This window comes from Arabidopsis thaliana, chromosome 5 (genome assembly GCF_000001735.4).
Source record: "Arabidopsis thaliana chromosome 5, partial sequence".
In the NCBI taxonomy this organism is placed as follows: Eukaryota; Viridiplantae; Streptophyta; class Magnoliopsida; order Brassicales; family Brassicaceae; genus Arabidopsis; species Arabidopsis thaliana.
Genome location: NC_003076.8, coordinates 242,418 through 263,478, shown reverse-complemented (window position 1 = coordinate 263,478; position 21,061 = coordinate 242,418). Strand labels below are relative to the sequence as shown.

At 39.2% G+C, this 21,061-nt stretch overlaps 6 protein-coding genes across 13 annotated transcripts; 4 read left to right on the top strand and 2 right to left on the bottom strand.

Moving 5' to 3' along the window:
• The first annotated feature begins 27 nt into the window (after nucleotides 1–27).
• AT5G01700 (Protein phosphatase 2C family protein) lies at nucleotides 28–2,756 on the top strand. 2 transcript variants are annotated; one of them, NM_120248.5, is made up of 6 exons: nucleotides 28–177; nucleotides 1,004–1,190; nucleotides 1,389–1,694; nucleotides 1,782–1,896; nucleotides 2,027–2,250; nucleotides 2,332–2,756. In NM_120248.5, exons 2-6 carry the CDS (start codon nucleotides 1,134–1,136, stop codon nucleotides 2,629–2,631), a joined length of 1,002 nt encoding a protein of 333 aa, NP_195790.4. In that variant the 5' UTR covers nucleotides 28–177; nucleotides 1,004–1,133; the 3' UTR covers nucleotides 2,632–2,756. The 2 variants fall into 2 exon arrangements, with proteins under 2 accessions (NP_195790.4, NP_001031819.1); NM_001036742.2 differs by lacking the exon at nucleotides 28–177 and having other exon boundaries at nucleotides 294–1,190; nucleotides 2,332–2,731.
• A 232-nt stretch (nucleotides 2,757–2,988) lies between these two features.
• Nucleotides 2,989–6,173, bottom strand: CHX27 (cation/H+ exchanger 27). Its single transcript, NM_001342606.1, has 5 exons — nucleotides 5,851–6,173; nucleotides 5,198–5,710; nucleotides 4,466–4,963; nucleotides 3,526–4,383; nucleotides 2,989–3,349 (listed from the first exon to the last, which is right to left on the bottom strand). The coding sequence occupies exons 1-5, from the start codon at nucleotides 6,067–6,069 to the stop codon at nucleotides 3,134–3,136; spliced, it is 2,304 nt and encodes a 767-aa protein (NP_001318455.1). The 5' UTR covers nucleotides 6,070–6,173; the 3' UTR covers nucleotides 2,989–3,133.
• A 665-nt stretch (nucleotides 6,174–6,838) lies between these two features.
• Nucleotides 6,839–9,483, top strand: CHX26 (cation/H+ exchanger 26; the record flags this gene model as incomplete). The annotated part of the gene is made up of 4 exons (NM_120246.2): nucleotides 6,839–7,051; nucleotides 7,182–8,192; nucleotides 8,277–9,164; nucleotides 9,241–9,483. The coding sequence occupies 4 exons, from the start codon at nucleotides 6,839–6,841 to the stop codon at nucleotides 9,481–9,483; spliced, it is 2,355 nt and encodes a 784-aa protein (NP_195788.2).
• Nucleotides 9,484–9,506: 23 nt separating this feature from the next.
• Nucleotides 9,507–11,793, bottom strand: AT5G01670 (NAD(P)-linked oxidoreductase superfamily protein). 2 transcript variants are annotated; one of them, NM_120245.4, is made up of 8 exons: nucleotides 11,336–11,793; nucleotides 11,131–11,181; nucleotides 10,958–11,031; nucleotides 10,789–10,876; nucleotides 10,511–10,717; nucleotides 10,365–10,436; nucleotides 10,051–10,293; nucleotides 9,507–9,712 (listed from the first exon to the last, which is right to left on the bottom strand). In NM_120245.4, the coding sequence occupies exons 1-8, from the start codon at nucleotides 11,477–11,479 to the stop codon at nucleotides 9,623–9,625; spliced, it is 969 nt and encodes a 322-aa protein (NP_195787.2). In that variant the 5' UTR covers nucleotides 11,480–11,793; the 3' UTR covers nucleotides 9,507–9,622. The 2 variants fall into 2 exon arrangements, with proteins under 2 accessions (NP_195787.2, NP_850750.1); NM_180419.2 differs by having other exon boundaries at nucleotides 10,789–11,031.
• Nucleotides 11,794–14,271: 2,478 nt separating this feature from the next.
• AT5G01660 (influenza virus NS1A-binding protein) lies at nucleotides 14,272–19,229 on the top strand. Of its 3 annotated transcripts, none has more exons than NM_001342604.1 (11): nucleotides 14,272–14,499; nucleotides 15,036–15,154; nucleotides 15,347–15,528; nucleotides 15,683–16,276; nucleotides 16,715–16,792; nucleotides 17,029–17,368; nucleotides 17,732–17,931; nucleotides 18,237–18,313; nucleotides 18,409–18,510; nucleotides 18,609–18,798; nucleotides 18,886–19,229. In NM_001342604.1, the coding sequence occupies exons 2-11, from the start codon at nucleotides 15,037–15,039 to the stop codon at nucleotides 18,973–18,975; spliced, it is 1,971 nt and encodes a 656-aa protein (NP_001331423.1). In that variant the 5' UTR covers nucleotides 14,272–14,499; nucleotide 15,036; the 3' UTR covers nucleotides 18,976–19,229. The 3 variants fall into 3 exon arrangements, with proteins under 3 accessions (NP_001331423.1, NP_195786.4, NP_001331422.1); NM_120244.6 differs by having other exon boundaries at nucleotides 14,272–14,603; NM_001342605.1 differs by lacking the exons at nucleotides 18,237–18,313; nucleotides 18,409–18,510; nucleotides 18,609–18,798; nucleotides 18,886–19,229 and having other exon boundaries at nucleotides 14,314–14,499; nucleotides 17,732–18,200.
• A 138-nt stretch (nucleotides 19,230–19,367) lies between these two features.
• On the top strand, nucleotides 19,368–21,029 carry AT5G01650 (Tautomerase/MIF superfamily protein). Of its 4 annotated transcripts, NM_001342601.1 has the most exons (4): nucleotides 19,368–19,556; nucleotides 20,031–20,231; nucleotides 20,356–20,445; nucleotides 20,710–21,029. In NM_001342601.1, exons 1-3 carry the CDS (start codon nucleotides 19,446–19,448, stop codon nucleotides 20,410–20,412), a joined length of 369 nt encoding a protein of 122 aa, NP_001318454.1. In that variant the 5' UTR covers nucleotides 19,368–19,445; the 3' UTR covers nucleotides 20,413–20,445; nucleotides 20,710–21,029. The 4 variants fall into 4 exon arrangements, with proteins under 4 accessions (NP_001318454.1, NP_195785.1, NP_001329952.1 ...); NM_120243.4 differs by lacking the exon at nucleotides 20,356–20,445; NM_001342602.1 differs by having other exon boundaries at nucleotides 20,356–21,029.
• The last annotated feature ends 32 nt before the right edge of the window (nucleotides 21,030–21,061 follow it).

Genomic DNA, 21,061 nt, shown 5'->3' with positions numbered 1-21,061 from the left:
TGGTGTTCTCTGCATCCAAATGTATATGTAATGATTTCTCCTTTCCTTGTCTATATATATGGGGTAAGGACACAAGTTTGTTTTCTGGAATTTTGCCTCATCTTAGATATTGTACTCTGGAAGAATGTTTCAAAGTGATCTTCCTATAAATGGAGCAATGCAAATGCCTTGAGTCAGGTATGTTTGTCTCTTGTCATTTAATCTTCATTAATAACTGTTTCTCAGGTGCATTTTATGCTAGAATTATTTCTCCTTTCCTTTAATATGATCGGGCAGATCGGCCAATCTGTTTTGTCTACTTGATATGAGAACTTAACAAAGAAACAGCCAGTGGTTTATTTTAGTTTTGGTACTATGGTTTTTTCCTGTTTCGTTAGTTTTGGTTATCGAAAGCGAGGCTATGATTTGTTGAAGGAGAAGCTGGTTTTTTGTGCTGTGGATTGTAATAAAGAGTTAAAGGAGGAAAATCGATAAAGCCAGATCGTTTTTTATCGGGTATCTTTAGTATCCAATTATGGATGATCCCCATCAAGATTTCAATCTATTGTTAGACAGAGAGAAAATAATAAACATATCTTTTCTCCATCCCTGATCTTTCTCTCTCTCTCTCTCTCTTCAGTTTTTTGTTCATCTGAAAAAAACCTTTTGACTTTTCCATTATAATTTTTCAATTTAAGCTTCAACAAGAGAAAAATGGCATTTGGTGTTATTGTAATCTGTTGTCAATCATTCTTCTTAAAAGGTTTCTTTCATGCTTGTCTGTTCTAGTTTCCCTTCTTTATCCTCATTTCCTCTTCCTTTGACTTCGTTCCCCGATAAAGGCCTTACAAGGTGATCCCATGGAAAGTTTTTATCTGGTTGTTTCATCTCTGCCCTGCTCTCCTCTCTTCAATTACTTCTTCCAAAGGACTTAGCCACACGTCGTGTTTCCAGATATTTCCTGTTTGTTTTTGTTTCTTGTTGCGTACCAGTCTCTTGCAGTCTAAATGGGGGTCTGTTGTAGCAAGGGCACAGGGATAATTGTGGAGCATGGCGCTGATGATGGTAATGAATGTGGAGACGGAGAGGCTGAGGTTAGGGACACAAATGATGGAGCTGTTGTAAGGACGCGTGGATCATCCAAACACGTTTCCATGTCAATCAAACAAGGGAAAAAAGGAATAAATCAAGACGCCATGACAGTCTGGGAGGTAAGAGTTTTAACTCTTTTTTGTTTCCTGTTGGGTCATTTCATATTTTTCTTGTTCGCTTGGTTCGGTTTCAGGCGCTAGCATTTGTAGCCATTACTGCTTTGTTTTCTTAATCTTTATTACATGGGTTTTTACATCTTGCTACTGCCTCTCTTAAGGCAATGACCAATCATATCTGCATCATAACCTTTGCTGCAGAACTTTGGTGGGGAAGAAGATACGATCTTTTGCGGTGTATTTGACGGTCACGGTCCCATGGGTCACAAGATTTCTCGTCACGTATGTGAAAATTTACCTTCGAGGGTCCATTCAAAAATTAGATCTTCCAAATCTGCCGGCGATGAAAACATAGAGAATAATAGTTCACAGAGTCAGGAGGAACTCTTCCGTGAATTCGAGGACATTCTAGTGACATTCTTCAAGCAAATAGACAGTGAACTTGGTCTCGACTCTCCTTATGATAGTTTTTGCAGCGGTACAACTGCTGTAACTGTCTTTAAACAGGTAAATCAGCAGTCTCTAAAGCTTTATGAGTTTTTTAAGACAGTTGATCAAAAAAAATTGAAAGATGTTTTGTCAAACATTTTGCAGGCTGACTGTTTGGTGATCGCCAACTTGGGACATTCACGAGCCGTTCTTGGCACCCGAAGCAAGAACAGTTTCAAAGCTGTCCAACTCACGGTTGATCTGAAACCCTGTGTCCAACGTTAGCATCTTATCCTTTTCTTTTAACTTAGGGCCTAATAAGTAATAACTCTTTGAAAAGTACCAAATGTTGAGTTGGGACGTACAAATAAATCTCCTGAAGAACTTTTCGCTTTGATTTCTGTAAACAGGCGAAGCAGAGAGAATAGTGTCATGCAAGGGAAGGGTGTTTGCTATGGAAGAGGAACCCGATGTGTATAGAGTGTGGATGCCTGATGATGATTGCCCGGGGCTCGCAATGTCAAGGGCTTTTGGTGATTTCTGCCTCAAAGACTATGGACTTGTCTGCATTCCTGACGTCTTCTGCAGAAAAGTCAGCAGAGAAGACGAGTTTGTGGTTCTAGCTACTGATGGGGTAAACAACTTGTACAGCTTTCAGTCTTCTGACAAATGGATTCCCTACTAAATGGTTTCTGCGTGTTCTTTGGATGAACAGATTTGGGATGTTTTGTCAAACGAAGAAGTGGTGAAAGTTGTAGGTTCCTGCAAGGACCGGTCAGTTGCAGCTGAGATGTTGGTTCAGCGAGCCGCTCGGACTTGGAGAACAAAGTTTCCAGCCTCAAAAGCTGATGACTGTGCGGTGGTGGTGCTTTACCTAAACCACCGGCCTTACCCAAGAGAAGGAAACGTGAGCCGAGCAATATCAACTATTTCCTGGAGATCAAATAAGAGCAATAACGAGTGTTATGGAGCCGCACCATTGTCACCATTGGGTCTATCCCAAAGGGTTTCATAGTAGGATAATTGTTACTGTTGTTGTTTCTAACTGTTTAGTAAAATTTGAACCTGTTGAGGTGTCGATATTACTCAACATCAACTTTATTTGTGTGTGAAATAATTTTGTGTTCTGTTTGTTTTTTGAAGCTATTAAAAAGTAAAAAGAGTAGACAAACTAATGGACTTGGTCTTCTTTTCCGCAAATCCAAATTTCAACCTCACAGTTGTTCAAGATTCATAAGTTCTTTTTGTGCAGCAAATGCATTAACCTGAACAGCTACAAAAAAAAAAGTAAAGATGGTAAGTACTTAACTAAACCAAATGATTGAACAATCTGTTAATCTCTGTTGAAATTTCATTGGTGATCACATGCTCTGGAATGATTTGAAAGATATAAGTAAACAAGATATCTTCTTGAATGGTAGAACTTTTTTAGAAAAAAATTTGTATTCAATATTCTACAAAAGGCTGTACAAATCCATAAACTCGGGGAACGAAAACGAGATAAACGGTCACCAATCTCATTGCTGTACGGCGAGAACCGAAACAGAGAGCTCGAGATCTTTGGAGATCAACACATCTCCAACCTCTCCTAACTCCTTCATATCGCTCCATTCTGACAATCCTTCCAACATCAAAAGATTTTCTTCGTGTCTTATCCCGACCATCATCAGATCGAAGTCGTCCCCTTCCTTCCTTAGTAGATCCAGTAGATTCACTGCTTCCTCTATTCTTACCTTTAAGAATGTTAGAAACAGGGGAACACATTATGATAGGTTAGATAAAGAAAAACCTCTGTTTCGTCTACACAAGAAACTTTCTAAACCGAATAGAAACCTCTGTTGCATAGAGAAGGTTTCGTCTAAGGGGAAATAAGATAGCTTCCAAGCCAAGGCAAAATAGTTCTCATTACCTCTCTGAAGATGATGTTTTTCTCGGAATTTTCTTTGCGGAAGACGTTGATGACTCTCATGTCGTGATTCCTCTCGACCATGTCTCTGAGCGGAGAGACGCCGTTCTGGTCCACGAGCCGGAAGACTTGGAGCTCGACGCTTGGATGGCTGGCTAAGCGTGTTGCATACGCAAGCATTTCACGGTCATCTGGTCCTCCTAAGAAGATAGCACCAATATTGATGGTAAGCTTTTTCAGTGGAACGAACCTGAAATCTGGGAGCCTTCCTCTGTCTATGAAAAGCGCAACAGAGCAGGGACAGTTGTGCAGGAGATTACGACACAGGAGCCTCTCCCATAACTCGATCCCGGCATCAAGAGTTAGGATCACAATATCTGTTTCCTGGTCAAAGGCAATCGCACACACGTCCTCGTGCATCGTCTTTCGCGGTGCCACTGCCGTGAAGCACTCTATCAACACGGTCTCCTGATTAGTCTTCTCGAAGTTGTGGAAGGCCTTAACGATCTGGTCCCTTCGGCTAGGCACGAGGAAGGGACTAATCTCTTGCGTGTGATGGATAAGGAGGGGAAGACTATGGTTATTAAGCTCTTCTAGATTCACCGCGAAGACTGAGAGAGGAGACCCGATGGCTGGACGAGAGAGTTCGACGAGGTCAAGCACCGGGCGGACCGCCTCACGGTTCCGGAAACAAGTGAGGATCCTTAGGGGAGCCTCCACTCGGCAGTGTTGCACCGTACGTCTCTTGTAAGGGTTGCGTTTGCTCATGGTTTGGTACAGTTTCTTCACTATCACTATGAAAATTGTCGAGTTTACCGTTGCTGACATCACCATTGCTCCAAAAGATTTGCTTGATATTTTCTGCACCCATTGACCATTATTGATTGTTATTGACCTAAAATTATATATGTTCCAAAGTATATCCTAAATGAATTATTGTTACCGTGTAATTGAAATTCTGTTTGTATATTTGAACGTCGTAAAGTCCTTGTATATTGACGATAAACCCGACAAGAATGGCGTGCCAAAGAGGCACTTTATAGTAAAGGGAAGGCAAGGCAATGGCTATCATTTTGGCAAACCTGACCACCCCAAAAAGTAGCTCAAACCGGATAACATCTCTCCAGGAAAACAGTGAGAGATCGATATTGAGGCCAATCCCAATGACGTAGCAAGGCATCAGGACAGACCAAACAAAACAACCGATTTTGTCTGACAGTCCCGTGCCTAGAGGCGGACGTTTTGGGGTGGCTAGACCTAAGACGACCGCACCAAAGAAGTAAGGTAAACCCACAAATTCTGCCCAGAGGCAGGAGATGAAGAGCAAGACGCATATAACAGAGAGATAGGAGGCCTTGAGAGAGTGTCCTTCTGGTGTTCGATTCTTCATCCACAGCATTAGTGGTCGGAACACATATGCTATCACCAATATCATTATCATCTGCATTCATTTCCGTCTTTATATCATTAATAAAAAAGCGTATATATAGATCAAAGCAAGTTTATACTATACGTAAATATTATTGGATTCATGCATTTTATTAGGATCTTAGTTAGTTTGTCTATTTTTGTAGGAATTTACACAGTCAATTATGTTTTTATAGTAAGAAAATTGGAAGATGTTCCAAAGCAAAATTTGTAGATTAATTAAGAAATTATTTATCAACTTGGGTACCTGTAAGACGGACAAGAAAGCAGCGCGATTTTTATTGGGTAAGTCAACATTAAGTTTAATGGCGATGTTAAGCATGAAAAAACACCAAGAGAGGCAGTCATGCACCATCATGGATGCAAGTGCTAACCTCCCTGGCTCAGTGTTCAACATCTTTAGGCTCGACAAGACTCCGTAAACCACCTGAAAAAACATTGTGGACTGGACGATCGCTACATGGTGGAACTCCACGGGAGGGATCCCCGCAGGCCCGCTTTTGAGCCTCTTGGAGATCAAGATGGCCGCGAATTGGCCCCATACGAAAGGTATGAGGAAAAGTAAGATGCCGTTTATGAATGCTAACTTGCCTACTCTCTTTATCATCCTAGTGTCTACTTGACATGTTGTGATGTAGCAAATGAAGAGAAAACATATGGCCTCGAAGGATTCGATTATGTACACGCTTCTCGCGTAGAAGAATGTAGCCATGTACTGTTTGTTACGTCCTATAACGGACGGTCCTAAGCAGATCCCAGCCTGCAAACAAATTCACTATTAAATATTAAGTCACATTTACACCATTATGGGCATGGCTATACATGTTTTTGAGACGACTAGTCCATATTTTTCCACTAGAAAGCTTCCAATTATAGATGCTTAGATATGGAAACGTATACCAGCATCTGAGTGAGGAATGCAAATTTTCCAAAAGGCCGAAGAAGAAACTGAAAAGATACGGAAAATATGGAAAAGACAGAAATCTGAAGGAGAAGAAGAGGAAGAGCAAACTTGAGCGGATTCTCTCCCCGGCCAATCCCCAAAGAGCCTGCACCTACCCATGGCTCGCAAAGCCAATCAACTCCTCCGTACTGAAAAGTTTTGGTTATATTTTCCATTCCCTCCTGCTAGGTATTTCCCCTAAAGAGTCAAGCCATAGAGGGAAAGAGAGAGATTGTGTTGTGAGTTGAAGAAAAGAAGAAAGTATTAATTATTCTCTTCTTTTTTTTGTTTCTGCTCTCTCTAGCTATATTTAGGGGTTTAATTGTACATGTTGTTTATCCTCTTGTTCTTTATTTCTCTTTAGAGGTCATCCTACTTTTAAGGTTTTCTATATATGTTTTCTGTGTGGTACAAAAATCTTGAGCATGGTCAGATGATCATCATTATAGCCTGAGATTGATTGCACAAACATGTGTGTTTGTAATATATATTTTGCATGTTGATGTTATAATAACCAACCTAGCTACTAAATCCATGAAGTTAGATCCCTAACAAAAAAAGATTAATTAATAATCAACCTAGTAATACTCCTTATAAGTATTAATTTAAAAAAGATCAGGATCAACAAAAAAATAAAACTATAATAAAAAAAAAATGTGTAAAATACCAAAAAATACATCTGCCAAAGTGAGATATGACATATATAATTTCCTATTTTTCTCTGACGGTTATAATAAAGTCAACACAAAATCCTTGAAAAAACAACAAAAACTGTTTAATATCTTAAAAAAGATACATGTATCTTCTTCCCCAGCTCAACAAGCTTGATCTGTTTGCTCAATTAGTTAGCGTTATGCTGAATTCAAAAACACAAACAAAAATGGTTATAAAGAAGAACGTGAATACTAGTTTTAAGAAGAAAAAATATTCCCAAAGAGAAACAAGATGAACAATAGTGTTACAAGTAATGGCACACATGAATTTGTATGCGAGGCATGGTTGGGATCAAGCTCTGGCGGATTACTTAGAGGAGATGATCCATTGAAATATTCAACTCCTCTTCTTCTTCTTCTCATTTCTCTCGTCTCTTCTCTCTCTTCCGTCTTCCAAGCTCTTCTCCGCCCTCTCGCAAATGTCGACTTCGTCACTCAAATTCTGGTATGTAATCACTTTATCATACCATTTTCTACGTTTTTTTTAATAAATTTTGGATCTCTCTATATTTCCCGCAAAGAAAAAAAGGTTTAAACTATAGAAGTGTGATATTTTGTTGGTATATATGAAACAGGCTGGGATATTCTTAGGACCCTCGGCTTTGGGACAAAACATTGATTTAGTAAAAAAATTATTCAACACAAGAAGCTATTTCATAATAGAATCATTTGAGGCAATATCCTTCATGTTCATCTCATACATAAGCACGGCTCAAGTGGACATGGGAGTTATAAAGCGAGGAGGCAAGCTAGCAATCATCAATGGATTATCTCTTTTTCTGTTTCCTTACGTGGTGGGCGCCATAGCATGTACAGTAATCACGAGCAACATCCGTGGAACCGTGGCGAAAAATAATCCCGAGCAGCTCCACAATTTACTAACAAACCAATCCGTAGTGTATTTTCAAGTGGCGTATTCGGTTTTGTCGAATCTCAAGATGCTGAACTCGGAGCCCGGAAGGTTAGCCCTCTCCTCCATAATGGTGGCTAACTGCTTCGGCTGGGGTTTTTTCCTCCTTTTGATTACCTTTGACAGTTTCTTGCATCAAAATTACTCCAAGACCACTTATCTGCCTACCTTCACAAAGGTACTACTGCTGGTTGGTATAGTAGTTGTGTGCCGACCAATATTCAACTGGATAGTGAAGAGAACCCCTGAAGGAAAGAAACTCAAGGCTTCCCATCTATGCACCATTTGCGTCATGTTGTGCACCGCCACTTTCCTGTCTGAAACTGTAGGGTTTCCTTACGTAGTCGGATCCGTGGCTCTCGGTCTTGTCACTCCTAAGACGCCTCCTTTCGGTACTGGTCTCACTGACAAGATCGGTAGCTTCTGTTATGCGGTTCTTATGCCGTGTTACGTCATCGGGATTGGTAACAAAGTGGATTTCTTTTCATTCAATCTACGCGACATCATATCTTTGGAGTTCCTTATCTTTACCATTAGTGCTGCAAAGTTTGCCTCCATCGTCCTTCCATCGCTTTACTTCCAAGTTCCTATATCACACGCAGTGATTGTCGGCTTCATCGTCTGCATACAAGGGATCTACGATGTCCAAATCTTCAAACAGCTCTTGAACTACAAGGTACACATTGATTTAGTACAAATGAAATATCATTCATCGCCAATTAGTGTTTTGACTTTTAACTACTTGTTTTAAGGGATGCAGAATATAAGCCACGAGGCATTTGGGATAATGGTGATCTCTGCCATGGTTCACTCGACCATTTTCACGGCCATTGTCAAAAATCTCTACGGGTGGGTGCAGAGGAAACACATCACTTACCGGCGACAAACCGTTCAACACTACGAACCAAACAAACCTCTCAAGATCCTCACTTGTTTCTACCACCGTGAAACCGTTCCTCCCATCCTCACCGTCTTGGAGCTCTCTACTTGTCCCTCGAGCGCCTCTTCGCACTCCATCGTTTCCGTTAATCTCGAAGAGCTTGAGCAAAATAACGTCCCTCTCCTCATTCAACACCATCCAGGTCACAACGACGAGTCATCAACGTCTTCCAGCCGCAGAGATCAGATCTCCAAAGCCTTCGAGAAATTCCGAAGCGGCCACGATTTGCAAGAAAACGTTTCCGTTGAATGTTTCACAGCAGTTGCACCGAGCAAGACGATGCACGAGGATGTATGTGCCTTGGCCTTCGAAAAAGAAACCGATCTCATCATTTTCGGGATGGCCGACGGGACTGCAGCAGAACGAAGGCTCTGTCGCAACGTCCGGAATGCCTCACCTAGCTCCGTTGCGGTTCTAATGGACCAAGGACGGCTTCCAGATTTCAAGAACATGGGAACGGCGATGAAGAACGGCTCAATGAGAATCAACATCTGTTCAATATTCCTCGGTGGAGCAGACGACCGTGAGACACTGGCCTTTGCGGTTAGAATGACAAACCAACCTTACGTAAACCTAACCGTTCTTAAACTTGTCGACGGTGAAAACGTCTCACACCTAAACGACGTCGTAGAGAAAAGACTCGATTTCAGAACCATCGAAAAATTCCGTCAAGACACCATGAACAAACACAATGTCGCTTTACGAGAGGTAAACACACAAGTCTTGACTCCGTTTCTCCGGTTTTCAAATCCGGATTAGATTTAACCGTTCATTTTGGTCTTAGGTATGGATAAAGGAAGCGAGTGATCTGGTGAACCTACTGAGAGAGGAAGGTAACAATTACGATCTGATCATGGTTGGAATCAGACACGAAAAAAGTTTCGAAGTGCTTCAAGGATTATCGGTATGGAGTGAGATCGAGGAGCTTGGAGAGATCGGAGATCTGCTCGTTTCCAGGGATCTCAAGCTTTCTGCATCGGTTTTGGCCGTACAACAACAACTCTCCTCTGTCGTCGAGGAGGTTTAATGGCATAGAGCATTTGTATACAGTTTTTAGGTTATACGGGAGACTGCTTTCTTTTATTTTCAGAAAATGTACATTTGATATCTTACAAGTTACAACAAACACATTCCTTACATAGTTATGTTTGATTCTCGGGTTCGGTTTAGTCTTCATGGTCCCATAGATCAGCCACACTACGGAATGGACCTTCGGTCTTGTTGACGAAAAGATCCTCACCGTCTATCACTCGTTTCTGCATCAGGGCCAAATAAGACCCAAAGTGTGAACATTTGGATCAAATGAATAAGCTGAAAATATTGTTAGTTTTCTCTAACAAACTCAGAAGATAAAGAAGTGCTCTGTTTCCTTACTCTGTCCTGTTCCTCACTAGTTACTACTATAACAAGAACTCAGGAAGCAGAGAAGACTAACAAGTGCTCTGTTTCTCACTAACAGAAATAACGGTGATTCCTAACTAAAATAAAATGACTGTCCCATTAAAGCAGTAACCGCGATTTCATCATAGCAAGCAATTTACTCTCGTTGTAAAAGATCATCTAGAGATTCTGGTTGGTAGTTTGGTAAGTTTACCTGGTCAGTGATGCTGTTGAGAGCTTGGAAGTCTTGTTCAGGGATCACCCAATCAAACACTTTGATGTTCTCTTTGATCCTCTCTGGATTCAATGACTTAGGGATGACACTTGTTCCTCTCTGCAAACCCCATTTCACTAGAATCTGTCCCGGTGTCTTATTCAGCTTCTTCGCTATCCTATCCACCGTCTGATCGTGTATCAGATCTCTCCCGCCTTCTTGAGATCCCAATGGAGAATAGGCCTTCAAAGTTCCAATTGAAACAGTGAATATTTTTCCAGATACAATGGATCAAGAATCATATTAGTACTCACAGTAACATGGATCTCATTCTTCTTGCAGAATTCGAGTATCCTATCGTTTCTCCAACCAGGATGCATTTCCATCTGAGGGCCAAGCTAACAAACTCACTACAAAAGTTTTTCAATGAACTTTCACATGTGAAATGAAGAACCTATACCTGGCAAACGGCAGGGATCAGTTCAGCAAATCCTAGCAGCTTATTGAGCTTAGTGACTGTAAAGTTACAGACACCGATATTCCTGACGAGACTGTCCTTGGAAAGATTCTCCATTTCTCTCCAAACTCCTTCCATGTCAAAGTCAAGAACGTCCCCTGCCTTTGGTGGCTTACTGGCTCCTTCTCTTAGCCGGATAGGCCAGTGAATCTGCAGAAAATTGAATTGTAAAGAGAGGAAGAAGAGTAACAAGAAAGACTAAAACTTGATTCACAACTTACCAAGTAGAGATCAAGGTACTCTAATTGAAGCTCTTTAAGGGTGTTTTGCAGAGCAGGACGCACTCTCTCAGGAGATAACTCAGTGCACCTTTTGTTTAAACATGTACCAACCAAAACATTCATCAGTGGCGATGATAAATTAATCATTTTTCTTAAAATTAATGTGTACCAAAGCTTCGAGGTCACAAAGAGGTCCCTCCTTTCAAGGCCAGCGTGCATCGCCCTCTTTATTCCTTGACCGACCTTAAAAAAGAGTAAGACTTGTTTACCTCTAAACTCAAAACTTTCAGACAAAACAAGTAGTAGTAGTAGTAAGTAACAAAGAGAGATAGAGAAAGAAACCTCTCTCTGATCACCATACTCCCAAGCTGTATCTATGTGCCTATAGCCACCCTGCAAATTCAATGGGAGAGTAATTACTGGTCAATAACAAGTAAAGCTCTGTGTTAATGAAAGCTGAAAACAAAATTGAGCCAAAAAATGAACCAAAACTATGGTTTGAAGGAATCAGGAAAAAGAAATACTGATTCTTGTAAAGACGAATCACCTCGACGATTGCAGTGACAACGGCGTGGGCGGCTTGAGACCCAGATCGCCACGTGCCGAGTCCAACGGCTGGGATTTTGTGGCCACTCAAGAGTCGAAACGACTCCATATTCTGCCCTTCCGACGTAAACGTGGCATGTGCCATTGGCTTTCTCCTCCTTGCCTCTTTGACTCTCCGGTGAATCGCGTCTCGTCTCGTCTCTTATACACTGCTAAAGCCCTAGTCAGGCAGATTATACAAACGCAACGTGGCAGATTCCGTATGGGAAGGACATACACGCGGCGGCTGTCGGCGGAAGACAACCATCGAGGAGCCGCGTGTCTGTGAAACTGTGACCCGTGTGTGCCAACCCATTCTCCCACACACCTCTAGCTTCATTGTTAATTTGTTGTGGAGAGCAGAGATTATAGCTGACTTTTCGTTGACCAATTTTATCTTTTGTTATTTGCTTGGTCCGGTCCTGGTTTTGTGTTTCTGTGGACCGGTCCAAATTGGAACATTTAATCTTTTGGGGATTTAATTCCGGTCTTGTTTGGTTCGTGGTTATGCGGACCTTGATTTCTTTTCGGAGTTTGCAATAACTGGTGTAGTTCAATCCTAACCAAAGCTCCAAAACTCGATCGTGAGTTTTCTAACTCGATTAGAGTTTCTGAGTTTAACCGAAACGCCATAACTTTTTTTTTTTAATAAAAAATTCTTGCAATCCCATCATAGATAAAGCATTCGAATTTCGAGCCCAAAAAGGCTTCCAACGTAATTATTGCATGAAATTGTTTTCTTCATTATTTTTCATTAAAAAAAATAAAAGAAAAGAAAAAACGCAAACGCTTTGATCGATTTTTTTTTTTGAGGATTTGGCAAATCTTTTGGTTGCATCTTGTGATAAATCTGATGTGTTTACGAAAACAAAAAAAGCTTTAGTCGTAAACAATTTAAGAGTTTAAGATTGTTTATGCTTGAAATGATTTTTTACTCATGATACCAACTTAATTATTGAGAAAACCCTATTTTCATAAAATCAAAAGGGGAATTGGCAAAACTAACCAACAAAAAGTTTATAATTAAGAAACTAACATTAAAAAAAGAAAAAAATGATATCCTCTATATTTTGTATATTAATTCCAAGTTTACCCCTCTATCTATTTCTCTCATCTCTCTTTATGTGTACCTCTCTCTTCCGTTCTCTCTCCCTTCTCTCTTTCTCTCTCTCCCCCTCTCTCTTTCTCTCTCTTTCTTTTTCCCTCCCCCTCTCTTTCTCCCCAGTAAAGTCCTCACACCTACATCGTTACTTGTTTTTGTTTTCAAATCAGAGTCTCTTAATTACTTTTGGGTGAGATTTGATTTGGGGGTTTCGAATTACAGAGAGAGGAACACAATTTGGATTCAGGGAATCGACTTTCGTTGTTGCGCTTGGTGTCTTGGTTATGAAATTGAGTTTTGTTGTTGCAAGTTGAGAGATACTATTCTATTTGTAAATATACTATTTACGTATACCTTGTTTTATATACGTTTTAAAATGAATTATTTGTTTTGATTAAGGATGTTAAGTGATTTAATTATTGGTTTAGATTTAAACCCTTGGGTTCCCTATATATTATCCCTTAGGGTTTAATATCTTTCCATAAAAAAATATTGTGTATCTATACAGAACGTTATGTTATTCATTGACAACACTATTCACATCTAAATTATTTTGTGTCTGTTTTAAAAAATTTAAGTCATGATATATGTAGAAAACTATACAACTTTTTAATTGATATATCATGAACTTGAATTAATTTTTTAAAGATTAGATAATATGAATTACAATTGGGAAGGGGTAAAGAAAAAAGAAAGAGAAAAAGGAACTTCTCTCATACCACCTGATTTCTTTTCTCACCTCAACACTAATAATAAAGCCACGTCACCACATTTTCCTTCCTCGCTGACAAACGTAACACCAGGACAGTGATGTCTTTTCACACCCCTTGAAGGTTATTTATTACATTTACAAATTTATGGTGTTAGTTAGTTAATTATTTAGTGAAAAAATGTTATATCTGCAAATCACCCAAATCAAAATACTGTCATAAGAAAATGGGATCAAGAACATTCATTCTCTCAACCCATTTACGATCCTACGTACTTAGGTAATACGTACCATGGCTATAAAACAAATATTTCTATCACGCAACCACACTTAAGTACAAAACTAGCGATTATTATAATGTCTGTTTCTCTTTGTTTAGTTGAGCATTTATATAATGTTTAGTACAACTTTTACTGTTTGGCTTATGCAACATTGCATGTCCACATCTAATAAAATCTAAAAAGGGTAAAAGTATAAAAGAGGAAGATGTGTCTCCTTTTTCATTTGTTTGATAGAAGTATTATAGTTTTCACGGTTTACATTTTTCCATTTAAGTTAGCTACTATTAGTAATAAGTCTTAATGTCTCACTTCATTAGAAACAATCATAATAACTTAATATCTCCCTACATATATTTCTTCGGAGACAAACAATATTTTATCAACAAAAGAAACAATATTCTTATTAATTAGTTTATGACCATGCCTATATGCTAAAAGGTATATTGAATTGTGTTATTGTATTCATGTTTTCATTGCATGATTTGACAACACATGATTTTTTATAGATAATATTATATTTACTTCTTCTTTTTCTTTTAATATGACCAATTATTGTTTTTCTTCAAATTCATCGAGGAAATTCATTGTTACGCGCATTTTATATGCAAAGGATAATTTTTTCTTAAAAATGATAAATTAATAGATATATATTTTTTAAAAATATTTTGCATCGATGTCTATTTTTCCGCAGAAGGAAATACTTGTAAACAGTTTGACTAATGTCTAATTTCTTTCAAAATTTACCGTAGAAAAAGTAAAAAGGAGAAAGTTGTATATTAGAAAGCAGAAGAAATTGAAAAAAAAGAAGAAGAAGAAGGTATATTTAAAATTTGCAGCTTAAAAGGCTCTAAAAATTCCGTCGCTCAGTTTCCGTCGCTCCTCCGGCTTTGTCATCGTCTTTTGCATTGCCATCAGTCATGATGGCCTAAGCTTCTTCTCCCTCTCTCTCTCTTTCTCTCTGAGACCTCGTCTTCTTCGATTTTTCACCGCTCTCACTCAACTTCTCTGTTGATCAAGCTCCGATTCCAGTTTAAGTGAGCATTTAGGTTTCAGTCGTTGCCTTTTGCTTATTTTCCTAGGGTTTTGTCATCGCATGGTTCTTATCGTGTTTCGATTTCACGAGGAGTTGAGATGTAAGGTTGGAATTTCGTTGTTTACTGATTTGGAAACTCTGCTCTGCGCTTTTGTTTCAGAATTATCTGTTTGTTGATTTCGCTCCTGGTTGGGTTTTTGTGTGTTAAGTTATATGGCCTTGTTCGTTAGCTGACTGAAAATTGTATACATTTGTGTTTCGTATTTCATCATGTGAATTTCTTCGTGATTTTGTAATTTCACATCAATGGCTGCCTCATAAGCTACCTCTTGAGTGTCTTAATAATGCACACCATGTGTTTGAAGGTTTTCATCCTTCTGTTGTCTAGTTAGTAAAACCGTACGAAAAATCTGGAGACTGTGTCTGTCTTGATTACATGCTTGAGCAATAAGACCCGTTTCAATCATTGGAAGGACTGGATTTGTTGTTACACTGTAAATCCTTTGATATTCTTTCCTTTTACCCAATCAATGTCAGGATGGCTCAAAGGAGGGGAAAGTTTTCCTTCAGAAACCTGACGAAAAGTCAACTAGGTGGTGTTGTCTTTGGCTGCACTAAGAATACCATCAAAGAATGTATGTCGAAACAGTTGTTTGGTGAGTCTTCTTGAATAGCTTATTCTTTTCCCATGCTTGTTTTTGCTTCTGCTGAATGTAGCTGTTTGTTTGCTGTCTACTTTGATTCTTTGCTTGCTCATTGTCGTATGCTGTTGCATTTTTTTGTTTCTAAACTCTATTTCGCAATGTTTGTATGTATATGCTTCTTGAATCCGCTGATGGTTTTGACAGGTTTACCCTCTAACCACTATCCATACGTGCAGAAGATTGATATTGGTTTGCCATTGTTTCTTTTCAACTATTCTGATCGTACACTTCATGGCATTTTTGAGGCTGCTGGTTGTGGTCAGCTCAATTTTGACCCTTATGGCTGGACCTCTGATGGTTCTGAGAGAACCTCATATCCTGCACAGGTACCAGAGTGACATTTGATCACTTTCATGAATATGTGTTTCTATGAGTTCATTGGATTACATATGGTTTTCAGGAGGCATTATCCCTTGCCAACCTTTTCCATAAGCAGTATAAATTTCATGAAATAAGCAGTGGTCTTTTACGGTTTCGCAGGTTCCAATCAGTGTTAGGTTACAGTGTGAACCACTTTCCGAGGAAAAATTCAAACCTGCAATTGCAGATAATTACTACAGTTCTCACCATTTTTGGTTTGAGCTTGATCATTTCCAAACAAGGAAGTTGACATGTCTGCTAACATCTTTTGCTGTGAAACCTAAACCACCCATGAATACACCAAACACAAGACAGATCTTTCGCTTGATTTCATCAAGTGAAAAGAAAGAGAACAGTGATGAGGTTAAGCCTTCTGAGAATGAACCAGTGGGTAGCTTGGAAGTGTCACTCAGTTCTGGCGGAGAATCTGACTCCTCTGCTGCTGCTTCTCATCCTGGTTTCTCTGAGAACCATCCAGACGTACAGAACCCCAAACAAATAGATAAGGATCATGTTCTTGAGAAACTGAAGGATCTCGTCTTTAGTCATGATGAGCATGGAGACAACAGTCTAACTGAAACTGTTGAACAAGCCAACATTCCCACCTGCAAGAACTTGGAAGACAGAGATACACTTGAAGAGGAAACATGTTCAGAGGGGAAAATAGATGGCAGTTGTCTTGTATCCTCTCCTCTTCCACATACAATAAGCCAGGTACGTTGGTATCTACACATGGTTGGTATTTATTCAAACTAGGTCTCCATTTCTAATACTTTAACTGTTACTTCCTATACAAGTCTATGTGTAAATCTGTTAGAGTCAACACTTTCCCCTTTATTTCTTCTCAGAACGAACGACAAACAGAACCCCCAATTTTCTCAGCCAAAATATCGAAGTTTTAGGCAACCTCACGTCTGTTCCCCCCTTCTACTTATACCCATCTGAGCTGTCAATTATTAACTGTGTAGAACTCTGTGTATTAGCTATAATATTGCAGGAATAGTTAAGAAGAAACTGTTCCATGTCAGCTTGCTTCTCTTCCAAAGACTATGATCTATAGTTAATTGAGACTTGTAATTCCTTCTCGGAAGATTATCATGTCTCTTGGGTGTATCAAAATCAATGGGATCATATTGGCTAAATATTTTGCAGTTGATGCATGAGGTGAAGGAACTCAGGGCATGCGGGCTGGAAAATTCAACCAAGATATGTTACTTGGAAGAGAAGCTGGTAAGATTTTGTTTATTGCTATTTTGATTTTCATTCTTCCTGCTGGAATTCTGTTTGCATGTGTAATATGACCACACCCACACAGATATTCATTATATCAGTGATAATGATCCTCTATCATTTTCAGCTAGGGGTTCATCTCGGTATCATTTTCCCTTGTTTTTGGAACCAATAAGCTCAAAATATAGTGGTGGAGAAACCATAACACTTTTACTTTTCGATATTTGGTATTTCAGGACAAAGCACACAAGGAAATTTATCAATTGACAGAGCGTTGCAACATGCTGGAGTCCATATCAGGTCCTTTAATCACCAAAGCTGGTGGCAGTGATTTGGAGATCCATTCACCAGATGATACCAGCTTAGATCCAACTGAGGCAATTCTTCTTTTAGGGGGATTTGATAAAGACTCTGAAACATGGTTGTCATCAGTGCAGTCATATTTTCCATCCAGGAATGTTGTAAAGGCTCATAGTTCAATGAGCTGTATCCGTTCAAATGCATCAGTGGCAAAGTTGGATGGTAAAATTTACGTCTTTGGAGGTGATGACGGTGGCCGTGGCTGGACCAACTCAGGTACGGCCTCTCTTTTTCTCTTGTTCTTAAAATGAGTTAACTATTTAGTGCATTAGAGCCTGTATACAATACATATATAAACCTATAAACCTTCCAGATATTCTTAACAGACAACTAAAAGAACTAGAAAACGGAATATGGGTGGCAAAAGCATACTACTGTGACTTTCATTATATTACTAAACCAAATGGCTCTAGTATTTTTAGCAAATTGTGAAGTGAGGTGTATTAATTTAGTGCACTTCACTTCGGCTGTGCATATTTTAAGTTAATGTCTACCACTTCACACTTCTTTTTCTCTCTAACCATAATTATTTAAGCCTGATCTTTGATTTCTGTTTTGCCTCTTCTTTTTTCTGTGAAGCTGAATCCTTTAACCAGACTGATGGCCAGTGGAGCTTGTGCCCCCCCTTAAACGAGCGAAAAGGAAGTTTAGGTGGAGCCACTTTGGATGGAAAAATATTTGCAATCGGAGGTGGGAATGGGATGGTATCTTTTTCAGATGTTGAGATGCTTGATCCAGATATAGGGAGATGGATCAGAACAAGGTCAATGGGGCAGGAGGTAAACGTTCTTCTCTATTCGCATGACATATGGTGAAAGCCAAAAATCTGAAAAGTTGTCAATTAGATCCCCACTGGGAAATTTTTGACAGAAGCTCACAGCTAAAAACATAAATTCCCAAAGAGAATCCATTGTTAAAACTACTCTATTTCGCTAAGTTATAATTTCAAGTAAGGAGTGTCAGGTTAACAATAGAAATGTAGTTTATGCTTCCACTCACCTACTGGTTATAAGCCTTAGCAAGATGATACCATGACCTTCTCCTCGGCTTTATTCTCTGAGTTGTCACTGCTCTTTGATCTCAGAGATTTGCAGTTGCGTCCGTGGAGCATAAAAGTTCAATTTATGCTGTCGGTGGTTATGATGGTAAAGAGTACCTGAAGTAAGAACATTTAAGCCTTGTGTTCTATTTTTTCCCCTAATCTTGACACATGTGAAGCTAACAAGAACAATTTATTGGAAACTTACTTTTAACAGCACAGCTGAAAGGTTTGATCCTAGAGAGCACTCCTGGATGAATATTGCATCGATGAAGTCGAGAAGAGGCTGCCATTCTCTTGTTGTTCTGAATGAAAAACTGTAAGTTTCTTCTCCCCATTTTTCTTCTTCTTTGAGAGTAACTAACAGACAAATTTTGGGTAAGAGTTTTAAGGTTGTATTCATATGCACTATTGCAGATATGCGATTGGTGGGTTTGATGGTGAGACAATGGTATCGAGTGTTGAGATATATGAGCCAAGGACAGGGACATGGATGACGGGAGAACCAATGAAGGATTTAAGAGGATATTCAGCAGTGGCAGTGGTTAAAGACTCAATATATGTGATCGGAGGATACAAAGGGGAAGAGGATGACATATTAGACACTGTAGGATCAGTTCTGAACTTGAAATGAAATTAAAACAATTTACATAAGCAGACACGGTTTAATCTTTGATCATGTGTGTGTTTGCAGGTTGAGTGTTTTAAGGAAGGTGAAGGGTGGAAAAACGTGCCTTCTTCCTCGATCGGTAGGCGTTGCTTTCTATCTGCGGTGGCTTTGTAAATGGGGAAACTTTGAAGCTGTTGTTTTTTTGGTGGCCAAGTCATGAGAGACAGAGATAAGCCTTTAGGAGTTTTGATTTTGGGGAAAGAGTTTCCCTCTATGAAGTAGAAGCAAAATGGAAATATCGATTTGCTATAAAAAAGTACAAAAAAACATCTAACCAATTAGGTGCGTTCGGGTCTAGGTCGAGAGATCTATTTTATAAACGTTCCTGGGCACTCAAATTTGAGCGGGCTTTTATAACTAGATTAAGGCCCATTTCTAAACAAAATAATCCAAAATCACTTCATCAGAGCGTTTGAAAGAATCTTCGAAACGAGAATGCAAACGTAAAAACGATGGGCTTGGGCCTAAGCGAATAAAAAAGGTTTAAGGATAAAAGGGGAAAATTCCTGGGTGGTCTTACTCTCTTTATCCGCTTGACTAAAAAAAATTGGCGTCGAGTGATAGAGACGAAGAAGAAGAAGAAAATGCCGTGCCTCAACCTCTCCACCAACGTTAACCTTGACGGCGTCGATACATCTTCCATTCTCTCGGAAGCTTCCTCCACCGTCGCGAAAATCATCGGCAAGCCTGAGAACGTAATCCCTTTTTCTCTCTCGATTTAACCTCTAGTTCGTTTCGTTCTGTTCGAATTTTGTTTCGATTCTTCGTTTTCTCCTGAGATTTGCCTTGTGTGCGTCTTTATCTCTTAATCATTTTCTTCTCCTTATTGAATAACAGCGATTCGAGTGTTGTTTTCTTCACATGCATGATATAGAAACCCTAAGCAATTTTATCTCGTTGCTCCGTTCTATTCTAGTGGTTCACATTTCCGGAGTCTTCTCTTGACTTATTTGTACAATCTTCGTTGGGGTTCTTCTTTTTTATTTTACCACGATTTCTAGGCCATTCCTGGCCCTTGAATTTCTCATTGCTGAAGTTTGTTTTCAAAAACAATATTGGTCTGCTTTGACGATTGCTTGTTTATGTTAGTGATGTTTAAATATTTTTGTCCTGTAATGTTGTTTCTTAGATCATTATCTGATTGCATTGTTCATTGTGGTAATTTGCAGTATGTGATGATTGTCTTGAAAGGCTCAGTGCCTATGTCATTTGGCGGGACCGAGGATCCTGCAGCTTATGGTGAATTAGTTTCTATCGGTGGCCTTAATGCGGATGTGAACAAGAAGCTAAGCGCTGCTGTTTCCGCCATTCTTGAGACTAAGCTATCGGTGCCCAAGTCTCGATTCTTCCTCAAGTTTTATGACACCAAGGCAAGCAATTCCCTCTCTCTGATAACTTTTTTGATGTAGTGACATAACATATGCAAATGTGTTAATGATTTCATATGCCCGATATGCGTCCATGTCTCATTTTCATTGTTCGTTGTCTCTCTAGGACCATCAAAGTCAAGAATATGCACAATGTTTACACGCTTTACACCAGCACTACTAGGTCATGAATAGGGAACAAATACATCTTATGTGTGTAAGTTCATCATCATAAGACGGACCTATAACTTTTACTCATAAACTAGGCATTATAAACAATTAAATCAAATGCATAAACCGTTCCACTACTCGAATTCAATCTTTACACCCACACTGTTGAGTTATTTAGGAGATTCGTTCAACTTCTCTAAATCCGTTGTCTAACTGGCTTAGAGGGTCATCCATCATCTGGAGTGTTTATGCCTATAACCACCTGATATATCAATTATACATTTCTTTTCTCGTGTGGTTCTTCTTGCAGGGATCCTTCTTTGGTTGGAACGGGGCGACTCTTTAATTCCGTGGTAGGTGATTAGTGTGATTGTCTTGAAATGTATGATCTACTCTCATCGATCAAGTAACTTTGAACTACTTCGTATTGTAAACATATCTAAGGTTTGATGGAGTTGCATTAAGAAATAACATTTATGCTATATATGATGCTACAACTTACTATCAGGGTAAACAATGGTTATTTAGTCTTTGTCTACTCGTTAGATATAATTATGTTTAGAATTCGAAGATGAATGTTATCAAAGAAAAAAGGATTTGACATTGTCAAGTCTACTACTCCATATGACAGATCAACATTGTGTTAAAAATATTTTCTATTA

Excerpts from the sequence above, each read along its gene's own strand:
- AT5G01700 (NM_001036742.2), top strand. The coding sequence starts at position 987 with ATGGGGGTCTGTTGTAGCAAGGGCACAGGGATAATTGTGGAGCATGGC. Across the intron at positions 1,191-1,388 it reads ACGCCATGACAGTCTGGGAG|AACTTTGGTGGGGAAGAAGA; the intron begins GTAAGAGTTTTA and ends CCTTTGCTGCAG. Across the intron at positions 1,695-1,781 it reads CTGTAACTGTCTTTAAACAG|GCTGACTGTTTGGTGATCGC; the intron begins GTAAATCAGCAG and ends AACATTTTGCAG.
- CHX27 (NM_001342606.1), bottom strand. The coding sequence starts at position 6,069 with ATGGAAAATATAACCAAAACTTTTCAGTACGGAGGAGTTGATTGGCTT. Across the intron at positions 4,964-5,197 it reads CTTTCTTGTCCGTCTTACAG|ATGATAATGATATTGGTGAT; the intron begins GTACCCAAGTTG and ends AAATGAATGCAG. Across the intron at positions 3,350-3,525 it reads AAAACATCATCTTCAGAGAG|GTAAGAATAGAGGAAGCAGT; the intron begins GTAATGAGAACT and ends ACATTCTTAAAG.
- AT5G01670 (NM_180419.2), bottom strand. The coding sequence starts at position 11,479 with ATGGCACATGCCACGTTTACGTCGGAAGGGCAGAATATGGAGTCGTTT. Across the intron at positions 10,718-10,788 it reads AGTACCTTGATCTCTACTTG|ATTCACTGGCCTATCCGGCT; the intron begins GTAAGTTGTGAA and ends AATTTTCTGCAG. Across the intron at positions 10,294-10,364 it reads AGAATGAGATCCATGTTACT|GCCTATTCTCCATTGGGATC; the intron begins GTGAGTACTAAT and ends GGAACTTTGAAG.
- AT5G01660 (NM_001342604.1), top strand. The coding sequence starts at position 15,037 with ATGGCTCAAAGGAGGGGAAAGTTTTCCTTCAGAAACCTGACGAAAAGT. Across the intron at positions 16,277-16,714 it reads TTCCACATACAATAAGCCAG|TTGATGCATGAGGTGAAGGA; the intron begins GTACGTTGGTAT and ends AATATTTTGCAG. Across the intron at positions 18,314-18,408 it reads GATGGTAAAGAGTACCTGAA|CACAGCTGAAAGGTTTGATC; the intron begins GTAAGAACATTT and ends TACTTTTAACAG.
- AT5G01650 (NM_001342601.1), top strand. The coding sequence starts at position 19,446 with ATGCCGTGCCTCAACCTCTCCACCAACGTTAACCTTGACGGCGTCGAT. Across the intron at positions 19,557-20,030 it reads TCATCGGCAAGCCTGAGAAC|TATGTGATGATTGTCTTGAA; the intron begins GTAATCCCTTTT and ends GGTAATTTGCAG. Across the intron at positions 20,232-20,355 it reads TCAAGTTTTATGACACCAAG|GACCATCAAAGTCAAGAATA; the intron begins GCAAGCAATTCC and ends TTGTCTCTCTAG.